This window comes from Brienomyrus brachyistius, chromosome 14, assembly GCF_023856365.1.
Source record: "Brienomyrus brachyistius isolate T26 chromosome 14, BBRACH_0.4, whole genome shotgun sequence".
NCBI lineage: Eukaryota > Metazoa > Chordata > Actinopteri > Osteoglossiformes > Mormyridae > Brienomyrus > Brienomyrus brachyistius.
In genome coordinates, this window is record NC_064546.1 from 16248845 (window position 1) to 16263065 (window position 14221).

Genomic DNA, 14221 nt, shown 5'->3' on the forward strand with positions numbered 1-14221 from the left:
GTAGGTTTTATTCGACATACATTGTTCATCATTTTATTTAACCACTGAATAGAAGGAAAGATGCATGTGAGCTCTTAGTTGCCATTAGCAGGGAATGGCTGCAGTTGTGTCACAGCAGAACATGTCCAGCGAAACCTCTTTCAGTGCTATGTGGTCTCTATCTTACAGGACTGTGAAGGACATCTGGAGGAGCTGGGAAGGCAAGTGGATAGACTGCAGCTAGCTGTGGGGTTAGAGGGTGCGGAGGGAGAGCTTCCCATGGATGTGGTCACCACTGTGGCTGCCCTGGCTTTGGAGCACGGCAGGTAGATGGAGTCTCATGAGAGCCTTTGCTGGCAAACAGGCCGTCCACATGCAGATGCTCTTCTGTGAAACGTCTATTCTTTGTCTACAGGCTCAAATCCATGCTCACAGAAAGGCAGGCTGACTGTTCAGGGGAGTCTGCTCGCTGTGTGACAGAGTCTCTCCAGGCTCTGGAGCAGTGGGTCCAGTCCACAAGCACAATTCTGCCCACTGAGTCGGCACTCTCCATCCAGGTGAGGGTGCAGAGCCAGCCTTAGTGCTCTGGTGTCGGATGGTATGTGGTCAAATAACTAGTCTTTAGATATTTTATCAAAAATGTAAGGGCATGCCATGCCAATGGCAAAGCATTCTGAAAAGCAACTACGGCCAATGGGAAAACGATCTGAAGAGCAACTATGGCCAATGGGAAAGCATTCTGACAAGCAACTACGACATACAATGTTTTTATAGATTGTTTAAGCCTGAGTGACTGGGGGCATTGACCTTATAGAGGAGCAGACTAACTGGAGCAATGTATGGGAACTGTGGAATGGGAAACGCTGGTTGCCATGGCATCGTCACGTTGTGCTTGGGTATTACAGCGTCTGGCCAGAGATCTCTGACAAGGACTGCAGTCCAGTTATTTGTAAAAGCACACACAGAATTTGGGAAGGTTTATCTGTGACTTCAACTCCATGGAACGCCATTTCCAGACGTTTGTTAAAGTCAGACCTCTTTGATTGATTATCTGTTTTTCTTTGTTTTTATGGATAAAGTTAGTCAAAATGTATGTGTGGTCTTTATTTATAAGTAAATGTTACAAATAATAAATCAAAATGAATGACAACCTGCTAAGGTTAGTCATAGTCGGGATGTTACAAGTACTGAACAGGTCTAAGCAGAAGATGAGGGCTGGAGGCCAAGAAATCCAAGTGTGAGCTATTCACACATGTGAATGACGTGTCTATGACAGGCGACTCTCAATGACGGAGAACAGCTGTTGAACAGCCTGCAGGGCGCACTGTCACACAGCCCATTCCTGATGAACCTGCTGGGTACTGACAGGGCGGGCCGGCTGGAGACGGCAGGAAACAGTGCCCTGAAGGAGGCCAATTCTCAGGTTCACGCTCTGACTCAGTGCCTTCAGGTGAACAGCTGACAATCACAGCTCGCCAGCATCACGTCACTGTCAAGTTATAATTTTATTTATAATTTGTACCCATCTAAATGTGTCATGAAGGCACCCCTACAACTGTTCCTTTGTGCTGAGAGTTATTCACATTTAACTATGTAGCACTTTTGCGTAAAGTAACATGTAAGTAAGCCAGATAATACATTATAGGCATACAACTATCAAGGAGCCAACCTTGGCGTAAGTGAAGTTGGGTTGAGTTTCCACTGAGTGATTGGTAACTAATGTAAGTTAGGATTGGAGCTAGAGCTGTATAATCCATTACAATCATTGTAAGCTCCTAATAGAAGATCTCTTTTTGCCAAGAAAAGCACGAGAGCTAGGTTTCTCTGAAACAATTGTATCATCTGGAATTGACAAGTGATAGCAGATCAGGAAACTCACCCCTGATCTTCTTTAAGCTTCCTTAATGCTATGTCATTCGTAAGTTCTATCTTTTAACATGATGTTATTCAAACATGTTCTTTTAAAATAGAACTTCCGAACGACGTAGCATTAAGAAGGCTTCAGGAAACTCACCCCAGGTTAGTTGTTGGATGAGCTAGTTGAGGTTTTTCCACAGGAACAGGGGTTTTGTGATGTTTCTTGAAGCTTAAATGGGACTCTGTTGGGACTGGTTGTCTATGGGTAGCTCATTGCATCATTGAGGAGCCACACATAAGAGACGTCTAGAATTAGACTTATTTTTGCATGGTGGAGGGATCTTCAGGTGGTGCTGGCTTGCTGACCATACAAGGTATTATCACATTATTACCAAATGCTTGTATGATTTGTCATGAACAGTATTATTTCGTCAGGCTACTCATGTAACTCAGTTTCATTCCAAGCAGTAGCTGGTGACATTTTCACGTCATTCATGTACCTTATTCATGTGGCTTTCCTGCCCACTAGGATCTTGCAAAGAAAGAGAAACTGGAAGAACAGAAAAGCCCAACTTTGACACAGGTAATGTTTACCCAAAATGAAAGATAAAGAGATCTGCTTGGTATAATGTACACACAAACTTTTGAAGATGTTTGCATACTACAGCAATTCATAGGGCCCATACTGATGGAGCTGGAGTGCTGTCCCACTCTAAATACAGCACACCTTGATAAAGTGGATCCACGTGGACTGAGCTTGTCTCTTATTGATGTGGTGGTTGTAGGGTAACCTTGCTGGTGAGGAGGCTGTGTCCACCGAGGCTGAGACGCCTACCACTGATACCACCATGGACCTCCCAAGGTTCCTCTCTACCTTGCCTCCTTTACAAGAGTCCTCGCATGAGGGCAAGCAGGTCGAGCTACATCCTTGCGAGATGAGCACTGCAGACACGCAGCCCAAGCCACCCCCACGCATCAAGGTCCAGCAAAAAGGTTCCACAGCAGTCGGTACAACTGTAAGCCAGCAATCTAATGCTACTGTCACAATAACAGATGCTCAAACTCTGGAGTTAATTACCCAGGACAGGACAGAGAACATATTCAGTTTTGACAATCAGGGCCTCGTAATAACGGAGTGCAGCACTGCAAAACGGGTGAGTCAAGACGCTTATACTTCTAGTCCTGAAGTGGGTATGGTCATCGATGGACAGACACAGCATGCTACCGCTCGTGACCATGATTCTTTGCCAGTAGATGAGAAGAATATTCCGGTTGCTCAGTCAGATAAGATGACTGGGCTTGTTCTGGATACTGAGATGCTACATGTTCAAACAACAGACACATGGCAGGCAGTAAATACTGAGTCTGTGCACACTGCTGCCTCTGGGACAGTGATAACTGACATGGCAGCCACAGACACTACCAAGGAACAACCTATTGTCCCTGATATATCTATGCAGCATTCCCATAGTATGGATAGTGTCAGAGAAGACGCACAATCCGCCTCTGCCCTTTGCCAGAAAATATTGCTAGATGTTAGCACATTGCAAGGGGAGACCACAGTTGGTGAGCAAATCTCGATTCCACCATTTGAGCAGGAGCTTGATCAAAAGACATTGGCCACAGCTTCACCAATCCCACCCACAGAGACACAGGAAATTGAAATGCTTCTGCACAGTGAAACTGAACCTCGGATAACGGAGCAGATGACTCTTGCTTTGGAATTAAATGAATCACTAAAGGAGGTACGTACATTAGCTGATGCACAGCATTTGAAGATTGTGGAAAGTTTGGACCAACAGGATGAAGGACAGTGCAAAAGTAAGGTTCAGGGTGACAGGAACTTTGAGAATAATGAACAGCCAACTGAGGAACCTCCTACTGCAGCTGGAACATCACTTAATGAAACACGGAAGACGAGAATCCCTGACTCTATACAGGAGCCACGTGTGGAAGATTCTGTGGCAGAGAGCATCACAGAGGCTGGAAATGAGTTGGCTCATGGACCGGAAGCCGCGTTTGTACAGGCTCAGGGGCCTGTACCTCCGCCTAGGCGACGATCGAAAGAGCAGAAGGTCCACGGGGAGTCTATGGTGAATGGGAAAGCAGAAATGCCTAAAATGCAACAGGTAATGCAGCTTGGTCTAGTGTTCTTGTTAGAAGAAGGGAAACCTTTGTTGATGAGTATTTTTTTATACTTGTATTTTTGCTTGACGTTCACGTCTCTGTTTACGACATGTTCCGTCTGCCTGATTAACTTTTTTTTTCAGCAAAACTTTTTTCCAAAAGAAAGAATTTGGTATCCATCAGTAAGTGTGACAGACCATGATCTGTGGTATATAGCTGGTCAATTGAAATTTGTTGAATCGCAATCGATATTAGAATTAGTGTCTGTCTGATTTGATTATCTTCAGGTGTATTGTTTTCCCCGCTTAGACCTCATGCTGCCAGAGAACATTTGAAAATAACTTGCAGAGTCTCAGTATCTTTTATTAAAATAAAGAAATTTCCTTTCTGGTGTGGAAGAAGTATTCTTGTTCAGGCTATTTGTATATTGCTAGGTGAAGATCCCAGCACCAGTTGGTGGATATTTTCAATCCCTGTTAGAATTGGTACTTAAATTGAGATTGAGTGTTTATGTACTTACTGCAGTCTAACGAAAGCCTGATGGCAGGTGATGAGATCCCTGCTGAAGGCAGGGAGGGGCTCAGCACAGAAGGTCTCCCACAAGAACCCTGCATTGAGTCTGCCATGCACAAGGTCTTTGTAAAGGTGGAGCAGCTGGTAGAGACGGGACCGAACCATTGTTTCATCTGGGTGAGTAGGTGTGGTTTAGAGACGAGTTAGAATTAGCCTCTGAAGTTATAAGTTATAATTGAAGTCTCAAGTTAAATTATGTCTGCTACGTATTTCAACAATAGTGTGGGCTCATTTTGGATGTCAGTTAAAAGGCCATAAATGCTGCAGTTTTCTTGAGACGAGTACTTTAGCCTAGTTGCTTCAGGATGCCAGTAGCCAAATGAATGATCACTAGCTAACAAAGAAAGAGCCTAACAGCACAAGGGGGACAAATGTGATTGGAGGAGAATTTTAAAACACATGTAATATTCTCATTGGCCAGGTGTTTGTCCAGGACAGTTTTAGTTAATGTGGCCTTGTCATGAAACATGACCGAAGTAGTGATTGGATCCCCTTGGGATATCGTAGGCGGAGCCACTAGGCGCAGGTGCAGACACTCTGGATATCTCAGAGAGAGACCTGGAGGCCCGACTGAGCAGGGTGGTCTTCACAGCCCTGAGCTGTCAGAATCGGCCTGCTGAGATTGATGCTGCTGCCATGGCCCAGCAGGTGGAGGAGGCTGAGGTGAGAGCTTCCCATTGGAAGACTGAAACTGCGCAGATCAAGGAGTGAGCCTCTGTCCATTGGTGATGCTTCTTTGTTTCTTTGTTGCGGTCACCACTCTCATTTGACTAAAGTTTCGGTCTTGTGTTAACTCTAGAACTGCCAGCGTATTTTCGACCTCCTGTAACCACCAGCAGCGTCGTACTTTTTTGCTTTTGCTAATGGGCCTTCGCGTTATCATCCCCTTCACCCATCATGAAACCAGCACAGTCATTAATCCTCGCAACTGCAGAGTTATTGACGCCCAATCAGAGCTGTAAAACCATGCAGTCGTGTTTATATCATATGCTCTTTTGATTCAAGTATTGGTTTTCATAGATTAATCTTATGAAACTGATCGTAATCCCACACTGGTAATACAACAAATGCCCTGCTTTAACATAAATACCAAAAGAACTGATCACTATAAATCGGATATGGGCAATCTTATTATTTCAGAAAGATGATAAAAGTGACATGGGTAATGTTTTCTATTTATTAATTGTATATCTGTTGGAGCAGCAACACTTCAGCCGAAAAGAGTTAATTTTCATTAATTAATTTCAATTAATAATGTACATTTTCAGATTGTTTAAAGTGAGTTGATTTGTACAAATTAAAGGACTTTCGTGCTGGTTCTAGTGTTAAAGATGCCATGGAAGTATTGCATGTGTGCATGTCATGCTTTCGGTTTGACACTGCAGGCTTGCAGGGTGTCTGCAAAGGAGCAGCTGGCCTCCTTAAACCTCCAGGCAGCGTGTGAGGGTGAAGGCGCAGAGACCATGCGATTCGCCGAGACGCAGTGGACCGAAGCCTTATGGGATGCAGAGGCTGCCGTTTGCACCAAGGACCGCCAGCTGCAGCTCTCCATGCAGCTTCAGAGGCTGGCCCAGGCTGCCAGGGCCACACTGGGCAGACTGGCGGCACAGTTTGAAGCCCTGACATCGTGAGTCCCATTTTTAAATGGCCTCTGGTTGCATTATCTGAAAACCTGTAAACCTTAAATTTGCTTTCAAAATGTCTTTGTTTTTAAATCTTTCGAGATCCTACAGTATGCGTTTTTTTTTCCCCTGACGTGGATTTTTAACTTGGGGTCACAACTTTGTTCAGATATTAAGCCTACATCCTACAAGAGATGTTTGGAGTACCCCACTGAGCCATTTGACTTTTATTTAATCGTGTTTCTGTTGTTCAGGATGCCCATGGAGAGCAGCTCACAAAGAGCAGAGGAACTAAAGGCTTTTTTGCAAAACATGGAGCATGAGAGGTCCGTGCTGGGAGAACTGCTGCAGATCCATTCCCAAATGTGGCCTTATCTGGGCCAGCCAGATCGATCAGTAATTCAGTCCCAGCTGGATGGGCTGCAAGAGGAGTGGAGGATCCTGAGGAGAGCTGTAGAGACCTCTCTGTACCGCCTCTCAGTCCTCAACCAGGAGGTCAGCAGTTTTCTCTTGGAGACCCAGGACCTTCACCATCAAATTGAGACGCTAGAGAAGATCCTGGGCCCTTCTCAGGCTACTCCTGTACAGTGGAACGGCAAGAGAGCTGGGGAGCTATTGATAGTGAGCGCGGACTTGGCGGCTGCCAGGCAGTGGTATCTGCAGTTGCAGCACACGGCCGAAGCTCTTGAACAGGCCTCTCCAGGTGAAATGGAGAAGAGGAATATTTCTGTGGCCCTCCAGGGTGTGAAGAAGGAGGTGGACCGCGTGCGAGACCGGCTCTCTGCACAAATGCCATGTAGCTGTGATGCCACGATGGTTAAAATCATGAAAGTGATGCAGGAGTCATTCACCGCGGTGAAGCAAACAGAAAAAAACACCGAAGCTGAGAAGAAGGTGGCCCTTCTCCCACAAGAGGCCCATCGGCAAATCAAAGCTTTAAAGAAGCTTCAGGCAGACTTTGCAGATAAGCAAGCTCATTTAGCATGTCTGGTGGAGGAAGTGAAGGAGCTGACGGCCAAACTGCAGGAAGCGGACGTTCCCGTGGTGCTGTCGTCGCTCAAATTCCTGGAGGATCTGTCTCAGTCAACTTCGGAAAAGCTAGCCCGAGCCTTGCAGATGGTGGAGTCTGGCTTGCAGGTGAGAGAAAAGATGTCTGTTCAAATTACAGACGTGGATGCCTGGGTGGTGGCCCATATCAGGGCAGAGGCTACTATGGAAGTCCCCAGTGACAGCAGGACGGTTGACTTGGATCATAGACTTTGGCAGCTCCAAGATACTCTCCAAGAGGCTGATAGGCAGGCAGCAGTCACAGAGGCCCTGATAATGAAGAGCAAGGACATCTCCTCAGAGCTTAGCATTGATGAAAACTGCCGTCTCAGTGCCAAACTCACAGGTCTCCAGGAGGAGATTAAGACTATTATCAGCCGTGAGAGAGCAACCCGCCTGGAGCTGGAGGAGTTGCTGAAAGAAAAGGACTCCTCACAGAAGAACTGGACCTCAGCTGAAAAAAAGCTTAGGCAGATATCATCAGACTTAAAAAAATGCGGGCTTCCCATAACTAAAGACTCACTCGTGTATTTGCAGCCCTTTAAACACATGATTCTAGAGCTGAGGTGCCAGGTGGACCAACTACACAACTGCTCTGATGACAGCAGAAAAGAGTTGCTGTGTATCATCGTTGAATTGCAGAACAAAATTGACAAAATGTGTGCGAAGTCTTCTGAACACGAGAAGTACTTATGCTACAGGCGGCAGATTGATGGCTTGAAAGTAAGCGCGGAAGCACAGGTCCTACAGATGAAGGACCAAAACTTCAATCAGGAGGACCAGTATACTGCTGGTCTGGCTCTCCTTATCCAGTTCCCACTGATGAAGAGGCTGTGTCAGGAAGCCATTGACCACCTTCAGGAGATCTCACCAGACCTATATCCATCCCAGTTCAGCTTAGAGAGGCAGAAGATCCAGGAGGCTTTGGAGATCTTCTCCACCTGGGAACTGACTGTCCATAACAACATCAGGATAGTGGAGTGGGAACTACTTAACGCACTCCACTACCCTACTGAACGCAGGGCCCTGTTGAGCTTCCTAGAGCAGGCTGAAAAGGACATGCAGAAGTCCTGCCTAGTGAGCCCCAATGAGGAAGCTGTCAACCGAGAGCTGAAAAAGTGCTTGGCTCTCCAGAAAAACATAGAGGCCAGGATTCTAGTGCTAGAGGCCCTGGAGCACAAGAGTGAGGCAGGACAGAAGGGACCATGGCAAACTGTTAGTGATGTGGAGCTGCAGAAGGAGAAGACTTTGAAGGCCTGTCACCTGCGAATGGTAGGGTACTTAATGAAAATCTGAGACACAGATCTGTCTTGAGCTTTTCTGTTGTACTTGTGTTATTAGCTCAGTTTCAGCTCAGTATTATAGATTTGACCTGTAGTAGAATCCAGTGGCAGCATGGTGGTGCAGTGGTCAGCACTGTTGCCTCAGACCTCCGGGACAGGCGTTTCAGTCTCTGCCATGGCTCCATGTATGAGGAGTTTGCATGTTCTCTTTGTGTAGTCATGGGGTTTCCTCTGGGTTCTCGGGTTTTACCCCCACAAAAACATGTGAATTGGAGTTACCAAATTGCCTGTAGGTGTGCATGTATGTGTGCCCTTCGATGGGTTGTCGTCCCATCCAGAGTACTCCCTACCTTGCAACCATCGCCTCTGAACTAGGCTCCAGCCCCCCCCACCCCCCCGACCCTGAATAGGACAAGCAGGTACAGAGAGTGAATCCAGTGTTTTTCCAGGAGAGCTTGTCACGCGCCCGGGAAGCATTGAGGAACTGCAATGCCACCTACAGAGGTATTATTGGGCTTCTCCAAGATGCCGAGCGCGTCGTCCTCCCTGGCCTCTGCCGGATCGGGCCCTGCAGGGATGTGCTTCATATTGTCCGGAATGCTCTGGTCAGCTTGAATGAGGAATTCCGAGGCCACGTGGAGCAGTTGCAGGCGCTGGTCCCTCAGCAGGCTTCGCTCTTCCACGACCAGGCCGAGCAGCTCCATCACAGGGTCCTGAGTCAGTTGCTGGTATGGCTCTCTGTGCTCCAAGCGCAAGGTCAGCTCCATCTGGAGGCCTTGGAGAGGTAAGGGTGGGAAAACATACGAGGGACGCTGCTGTTTTTGGAGCTATGTGATTACAAGCTGTTTGCTTTGCCGCCTCCAGGTGTACAGAAAAGCTGAGTGTCTTTCAGTTGAGGCATGAAGAAACACTGCAGCAGCTGATGGCCTCCGAATCCAGGCTTTCAGAGTGCATCTCAGACAAAGTGACCTCACTTAATGAGTGTTTGGACCAGCAAGAAAAATTACGGGTTTGTAAAATGTTCCAGTTTTAATTAGTGAAATCACACCCATTACTGTTTTAAGTGCAGTTTCAACAACTGTCCACTGGGCGTCTCTGTTCAGTCATATTTCCTGGGTTTGGCGGCTCCACTGCCTGAGAGCTGATGTCCAACAGTTTTCAGAATGGTTTAATTATCATCTGAAACACTGAGTGAAAGAGTGGCCTATATGGCTAAAAACCAGTGGCTCTTGTAAAATTAGTTGCTTGTTCTAATGGGGTTGAATTATAATTCAAGGTATAATTGTTCGTAACTGAGAGGAGATTCCATCTTGCCATTTTTTTGTGAAACATCTTGGGGCTGCAAAGGACCGTTTCACAAAAACACATGGCCACAAATATTTTGAACATGAGTTCGTCTTTTGAAACCCTTTCATGGCTGAACTTTCCGACTCCTCGGGAAAATCAGCAAGTGTCACAGCTGACAGTATCCAGTATGTCTGTGTTACAGACATGCACAGTGTCACTGGTGTGTGTTAACATGACACCAGCCTGTGGGACATTGCAGAGAAGGTGCAGAATGTGTTGCTCAGCAAGAGGCTTTGAGAAAGCCGGTCTTGGGGATACTGCTATGATGACAACAGGAAATCCACTAATGTTGGAGACCTTGGCCAGTTTGTGTCCTAAACTTGCCCATGCTTAAGCCAAACTAAGTTTTATGCTTCCATTGCTATTATTAGCTTGTAAATTTAATGCTGCACACAGTACAAATATGAGCATTATCTTTATATTGCATTCTGCAACAAATCATTCCAACAAGGCTTTGGGAAAGTCACTGGCTTGACTCCCAGGATCGTAATGTGTCCATCAGGGTAAATGGTCAAAATTCTTGGGTATTAATGCATCTGATATTTAAAAAATATTTTGTAACAGTCCCTTCGCCCATCCTACTCCCCTGTAAAGGCGCTGGTGCAGGAAGTGGACTCTCTGCAGGGGAGGTTAGCCGAGCTGCGGGAGTGGTGCCCACATCAGGGGTGCAGTAGGACCAGAGCAGAGCTCATTAACACCACCTGGAGGCGGTGGGTGCGACTGCAGCGTTCCACCCATAACCTCCGTACACGTTCAGAGCAACGAGCCTTAGAGTGGAGGAACGTCGACCAGAGCGTGAGTCACCTGACTTGATCGAACGACAACGTACCCATACGTTCAACTACAGCTTTGTTTAGCAGTCACCTTCTTAAGTCGACCACAGACTGCAGTAACGGGGTGAACATGTGACAGGATTAACACTGTGCTAACTGTAATTTATGCTGTTACGCAGTTCCATCTGCACTCGAGGTTTCCTGTGTTTTTTGTCTTGTACATTTTAAATGCTACCTTATAGTTGATTACTATGTTCTCCCAGTTGGCTGTGTCTGAAAAGGGAGAGCCCCAAACATCCCCCATAAATGGGGGCTGACTGTGGGCGAATGAGCTTTCTTTGGAAGGCGAATCCTGGGAGTAGACGCCCAGATCCCATTATGCGATCGTGAAATTTCTGGCTAAGTTCTGCCCCAGCCTTGCTTGTATTCCTGTCATATTTCCGGGTTAAGAGCCATGGCTGTTGTGGTGACAGGTTGCTGTCCTACAGCCCTACAGTATATACATGTGATGTCTGTGTCCGTGCGTGTGAGCGACTGTGCATTTTTCAGCCAAATGTTCTGTCACTGACGTTTGCTGTGTGTGGATCAGGTGGACAGGGCTGTCACTGTGCTGGACCAGTTGTGTCATGAGCTACCAGACAAACGTGGCCAGACGGCCTCCCTAGAGGAGCCGCAGGAGCTGCTGACACACCTGGAGCAGTACCTGGAAAGGCTGGACTGCGAGCACCGGGCCCTGACCGCCCTGGAACTGCAGGTAGCGCGTCTCCTGGGAGTCCCCGCCCACCAGGAACAGACTCCGCCCATCACCCTCTGCCAGAAGCTGCAAATGATGCAGGACCAATACAAAGAGTAAGAGGGATTTGTACATTTTGTGGTTTATGATGGTCCATAAGTCGGATGTTGGGAAACGAAGGACTGCCTGTACTCAAATACAAAACTAGCTGGCAATTCATTTGTAATAGTACTAACTCGTAATCTGAGGTTGATTTATGGTTAATTTGCTCTCTCTGTGGATCTCTTACACCAAGTAAAGAGGTTTTTTTTTTAGGTTATGGCTATGTTTACGTTCTGTAGATTATACGTAATACCTGTAGAAACCTGTAATGTAGTACGTGTCTGCGTTACTTGCGCAAGGCAATATTTGGCCTTAGAAACTTCATTTCCCAGCTGCCCTTCTCCTGCCTGGCAGAAGTGGGCTGTCTTTAGACTGTGATGGCCCAGATTCCAGACACCCATGTGTCAGACTCCTGCAGAGCCTTGCTGGTCAGGGACAGCCAGCATAGGACAGCACTGCGGTCACGTACCCTTCACCAGCACAGACCTAACAGCGCTCTCCTCTGTGGGACACATTGGTCTAGCCTGCCTCCAGGGCAGCTGTGTGTTTGCAGTCTGTGACCCCATGACCTCCTCAAATCCACAGACTGAAAGAGAGAGGCATGCTGGACCGGCGGGCTGCACAGATGGAGGTACAGGAGCGAGAGCGAGTGAAAGAGGAGATCCAGGGCATTCAGGAATGGTTGCTGAGGACCTCATCCCTCCTCTCCGTGCAGGAGCACACCCCTAACTCCCAGGAACTGCAGGTGTGTGAACTTTGACCCTAACCTATCATAGTAATCTTTGGGTCACTTTACGTGGAGTCATTGAGCACCAATGCATCCACACGACTCTACAATCTTTGTTGTCAGTTCGGTGTGCGTGTCTGGCTTTCTGTTGGTCTGTGTGAACGAGAAGCACTACTTTTGTCTGCTGAGGGAAGGAGGCATGTGCCTTCTAGAACCAGACAGTGTTTGTTTGTAAAGCAGGAAACACTGACCACAGCTTCAGCCTTTGTCCCGTTTTGTGTAAGTGGATCAGGGTCCTGGAACACGAATGCTCTGTGTCGTATTGTGTAAATACTACTTGTACCCTGTTGCCACTATCACTACACGCTTTGCTTTCACCAAGAGCACACTTTGGAGTTTGCCATCGAGAGCCCTGTTGTGTTTTAACAGAATATTTGCATTGTTTAGGACATACAGAATGTGTAACCTGCCAATTTTTAAACCAATTAACATGCCATTTTAATGAGGTCCGCGCCACATTGCCCCTTCATACACAAAGCGGCATTTGTGCTCTCTGTAACCAGTAAGGATAATCTCTGTCCAGAATTCACCGTGAGTCGGCTCTCGGGAAACACTCACCATCGTCCTGTTCTTTGTGCTTTTAACCTACTTTGGTAAATAAGAAGATGTGTGTGTGTGTGTGTGTGTCTGGGTGGGGGGTGTGCAGGAATGTATGCAGACCTTTCCAGGAGTCTTCAGTGTCACTGTGCTTCGTGAATCTGCCAGCTTCATGTTTCATGACCGAATGGAGGACGAGTGACGGTTTCTCCCAAGTCCCCCACCCCCCGACACACACACACACACACACACACACACACACACTCTCGCATTGTTCTGCCCTAAGGATGAGAGATGTGTTACTGAATCCAAAGTGCTGACTCCTGTCCAGAATCTCCCATCACCTTTTCATTCCCTGAAAGAATGGTGGAGGGGGGGGGTGGTCCTCCCTGAAAGGCCCTGCAGCGCCTCCTTTGTGTGCTGTGATGTAAGTGGATACTCCAGGGTCTCGATCCCATGACACAACCCCCTTCCCCCAGAAGCCGTTTTTGTACCCAACTGTATCGTCTCTTATAAAGGACAGGGCTGGGGGGCTGTGATGTCCCACCCAGTACACAGGTCCCATGTGCCTCGTACTCGGGTTTCTGGTTTCCAGTCTCGGTCTGGATGATGATCAGGAGCAGGAGACTTGTTAGCTCTTCTCTCGTAGCCTAGGGGTGAGCAGACTGGCCTCTGAAAGGCTGTGTCCATGAAAGCTTGATTGCTTGTGTGCTTTGGAGCTCTGCCTTCCCTCTGACAGAGAGAGATCGCAAGTCAGAACACAGCTTCAGAAGGGTTTACCTGTGTTCACTCGGTAAGCCGTTCATTTTCCTGTGGTTTTGAGATTGAAGGGAAGGTGCTGAATTTCGCCTTGTGTTTTGTGTGCATGTCCTGATGCACGTATGCGTGCCTGTGTGTGTGTGTCTGTGTGTTATTGCTGAATACTGTCTCCATGAGAGTGGTGACACACTAACTTTCTCATAACCACGTTGCTCTGTCAGGACATCCAGGCCAATCTGGGCTCCCAGAAGACCTTGCTGCAGGGCATCATGGATGGCCTGCGGATGAAGTACTCGGAAATGTACTCCTTGGTTCCTACGGAGATCGACGCGCAGCTGCAGGAGGCCACACGCTCCCTGCAAGAGGTGGAGCAGAAGGTGACATGGACGATGCAAGACCGGGTTTATCAATTATTAGATTCTGTTCTGGCTTGAACCCCTCTGGTCTGCCACAGGTGGGGGTGGTAGTGGAGAAGAACAGCCCCCTCCACAGGCTGTCTGACAGGGAGGCTGAGATCCGGGAGGGTTTGCAGTCAGTGCTGGCCCTGCTGGAGCAGCAGAGCTCCACAGCATCAGAGGCTGAGATTATGCAGAAGGTATCAAAGATCTCACTACCTGCTGCATTTAATTTAATGTATTTCATCTTTTTAAAATATAAATTTAAATGAAAATAAAATAATGTGGGTAAGTGAACGT

The 14221-nt window shown here is 47.3% G+C and overlaps 1 protein-coding gene across 50 annotated transcripts in view; it reads left to right on the top strand.

Annotated features, from left to right (window-relative positions):
* The window catches only part of syne2b (spectrin repeat containing, nuclear envelope 2b), a 95892-nt gene that overhangs the window by 34661 nt on the left and 47010 nt on the right, over nucleotides 1–14221 (top strand). For all 50 annotated transcript variants that reach the window (XM_048975638.1, XM_048975641.1, XM_048975643.1 and 47 more), the window contains 16 exons: nucleotides 169–305; nucleotides 395–536; nucleotides 1256–1429; nucleotides 2366–2419; nucleotides 2622–3965; nucleotides 4489–4653; nucleotides 5044–5199; nucleotides 5922–6163; nucleotides 6413–8477; nucleotides 8938–9272; nucleotides 9353–9497; nucleotides 10430–10630; nucleotides 11198–11457; nucleotides 12029–12188; nucleotides 13748–13903; nucleotides 13981–14121. In XM_048975638.1, coding sequence (XP_048831595.1) covers nucleotides 169–305; nucleotides 395–536; nucleotides 1256–1429; nucleotides 2366–2419; nucleotides 2622–3965; nucleotides 4489–4653; nucleotides 5044–5199; nucleotides 5922–6163; nucleotides 6413–8477; nucleotides 8938–9272; nucleotides 9353–9497; nucleotides 10430–10630; nucleotides 11198–11457; nucleotides 12029–12188; nucleotides 13748–13903; nucleotides 13981–14121 — 5877 coding nt within the window. The remainder of the gene's footprint in view (nucleotides 1–168; nucleotides 306–394; nucleotides 537–1255; nucleotides 1430–2365; nucleotides 2420–2621; nucleotides 3966–4488; nucleotides 4654–5043; nucleotides 5200–5921; nucleotides 6164–6412; nucleotides 8478–8937; nucleotides 9273–9352; nucleotides 9498–10429; nucleotides 10631–11197; nucleotides 11458–12028; nucleotides 12189–13747; nucleotides 13904–13980; nucleotides 14122–14221) is intronic.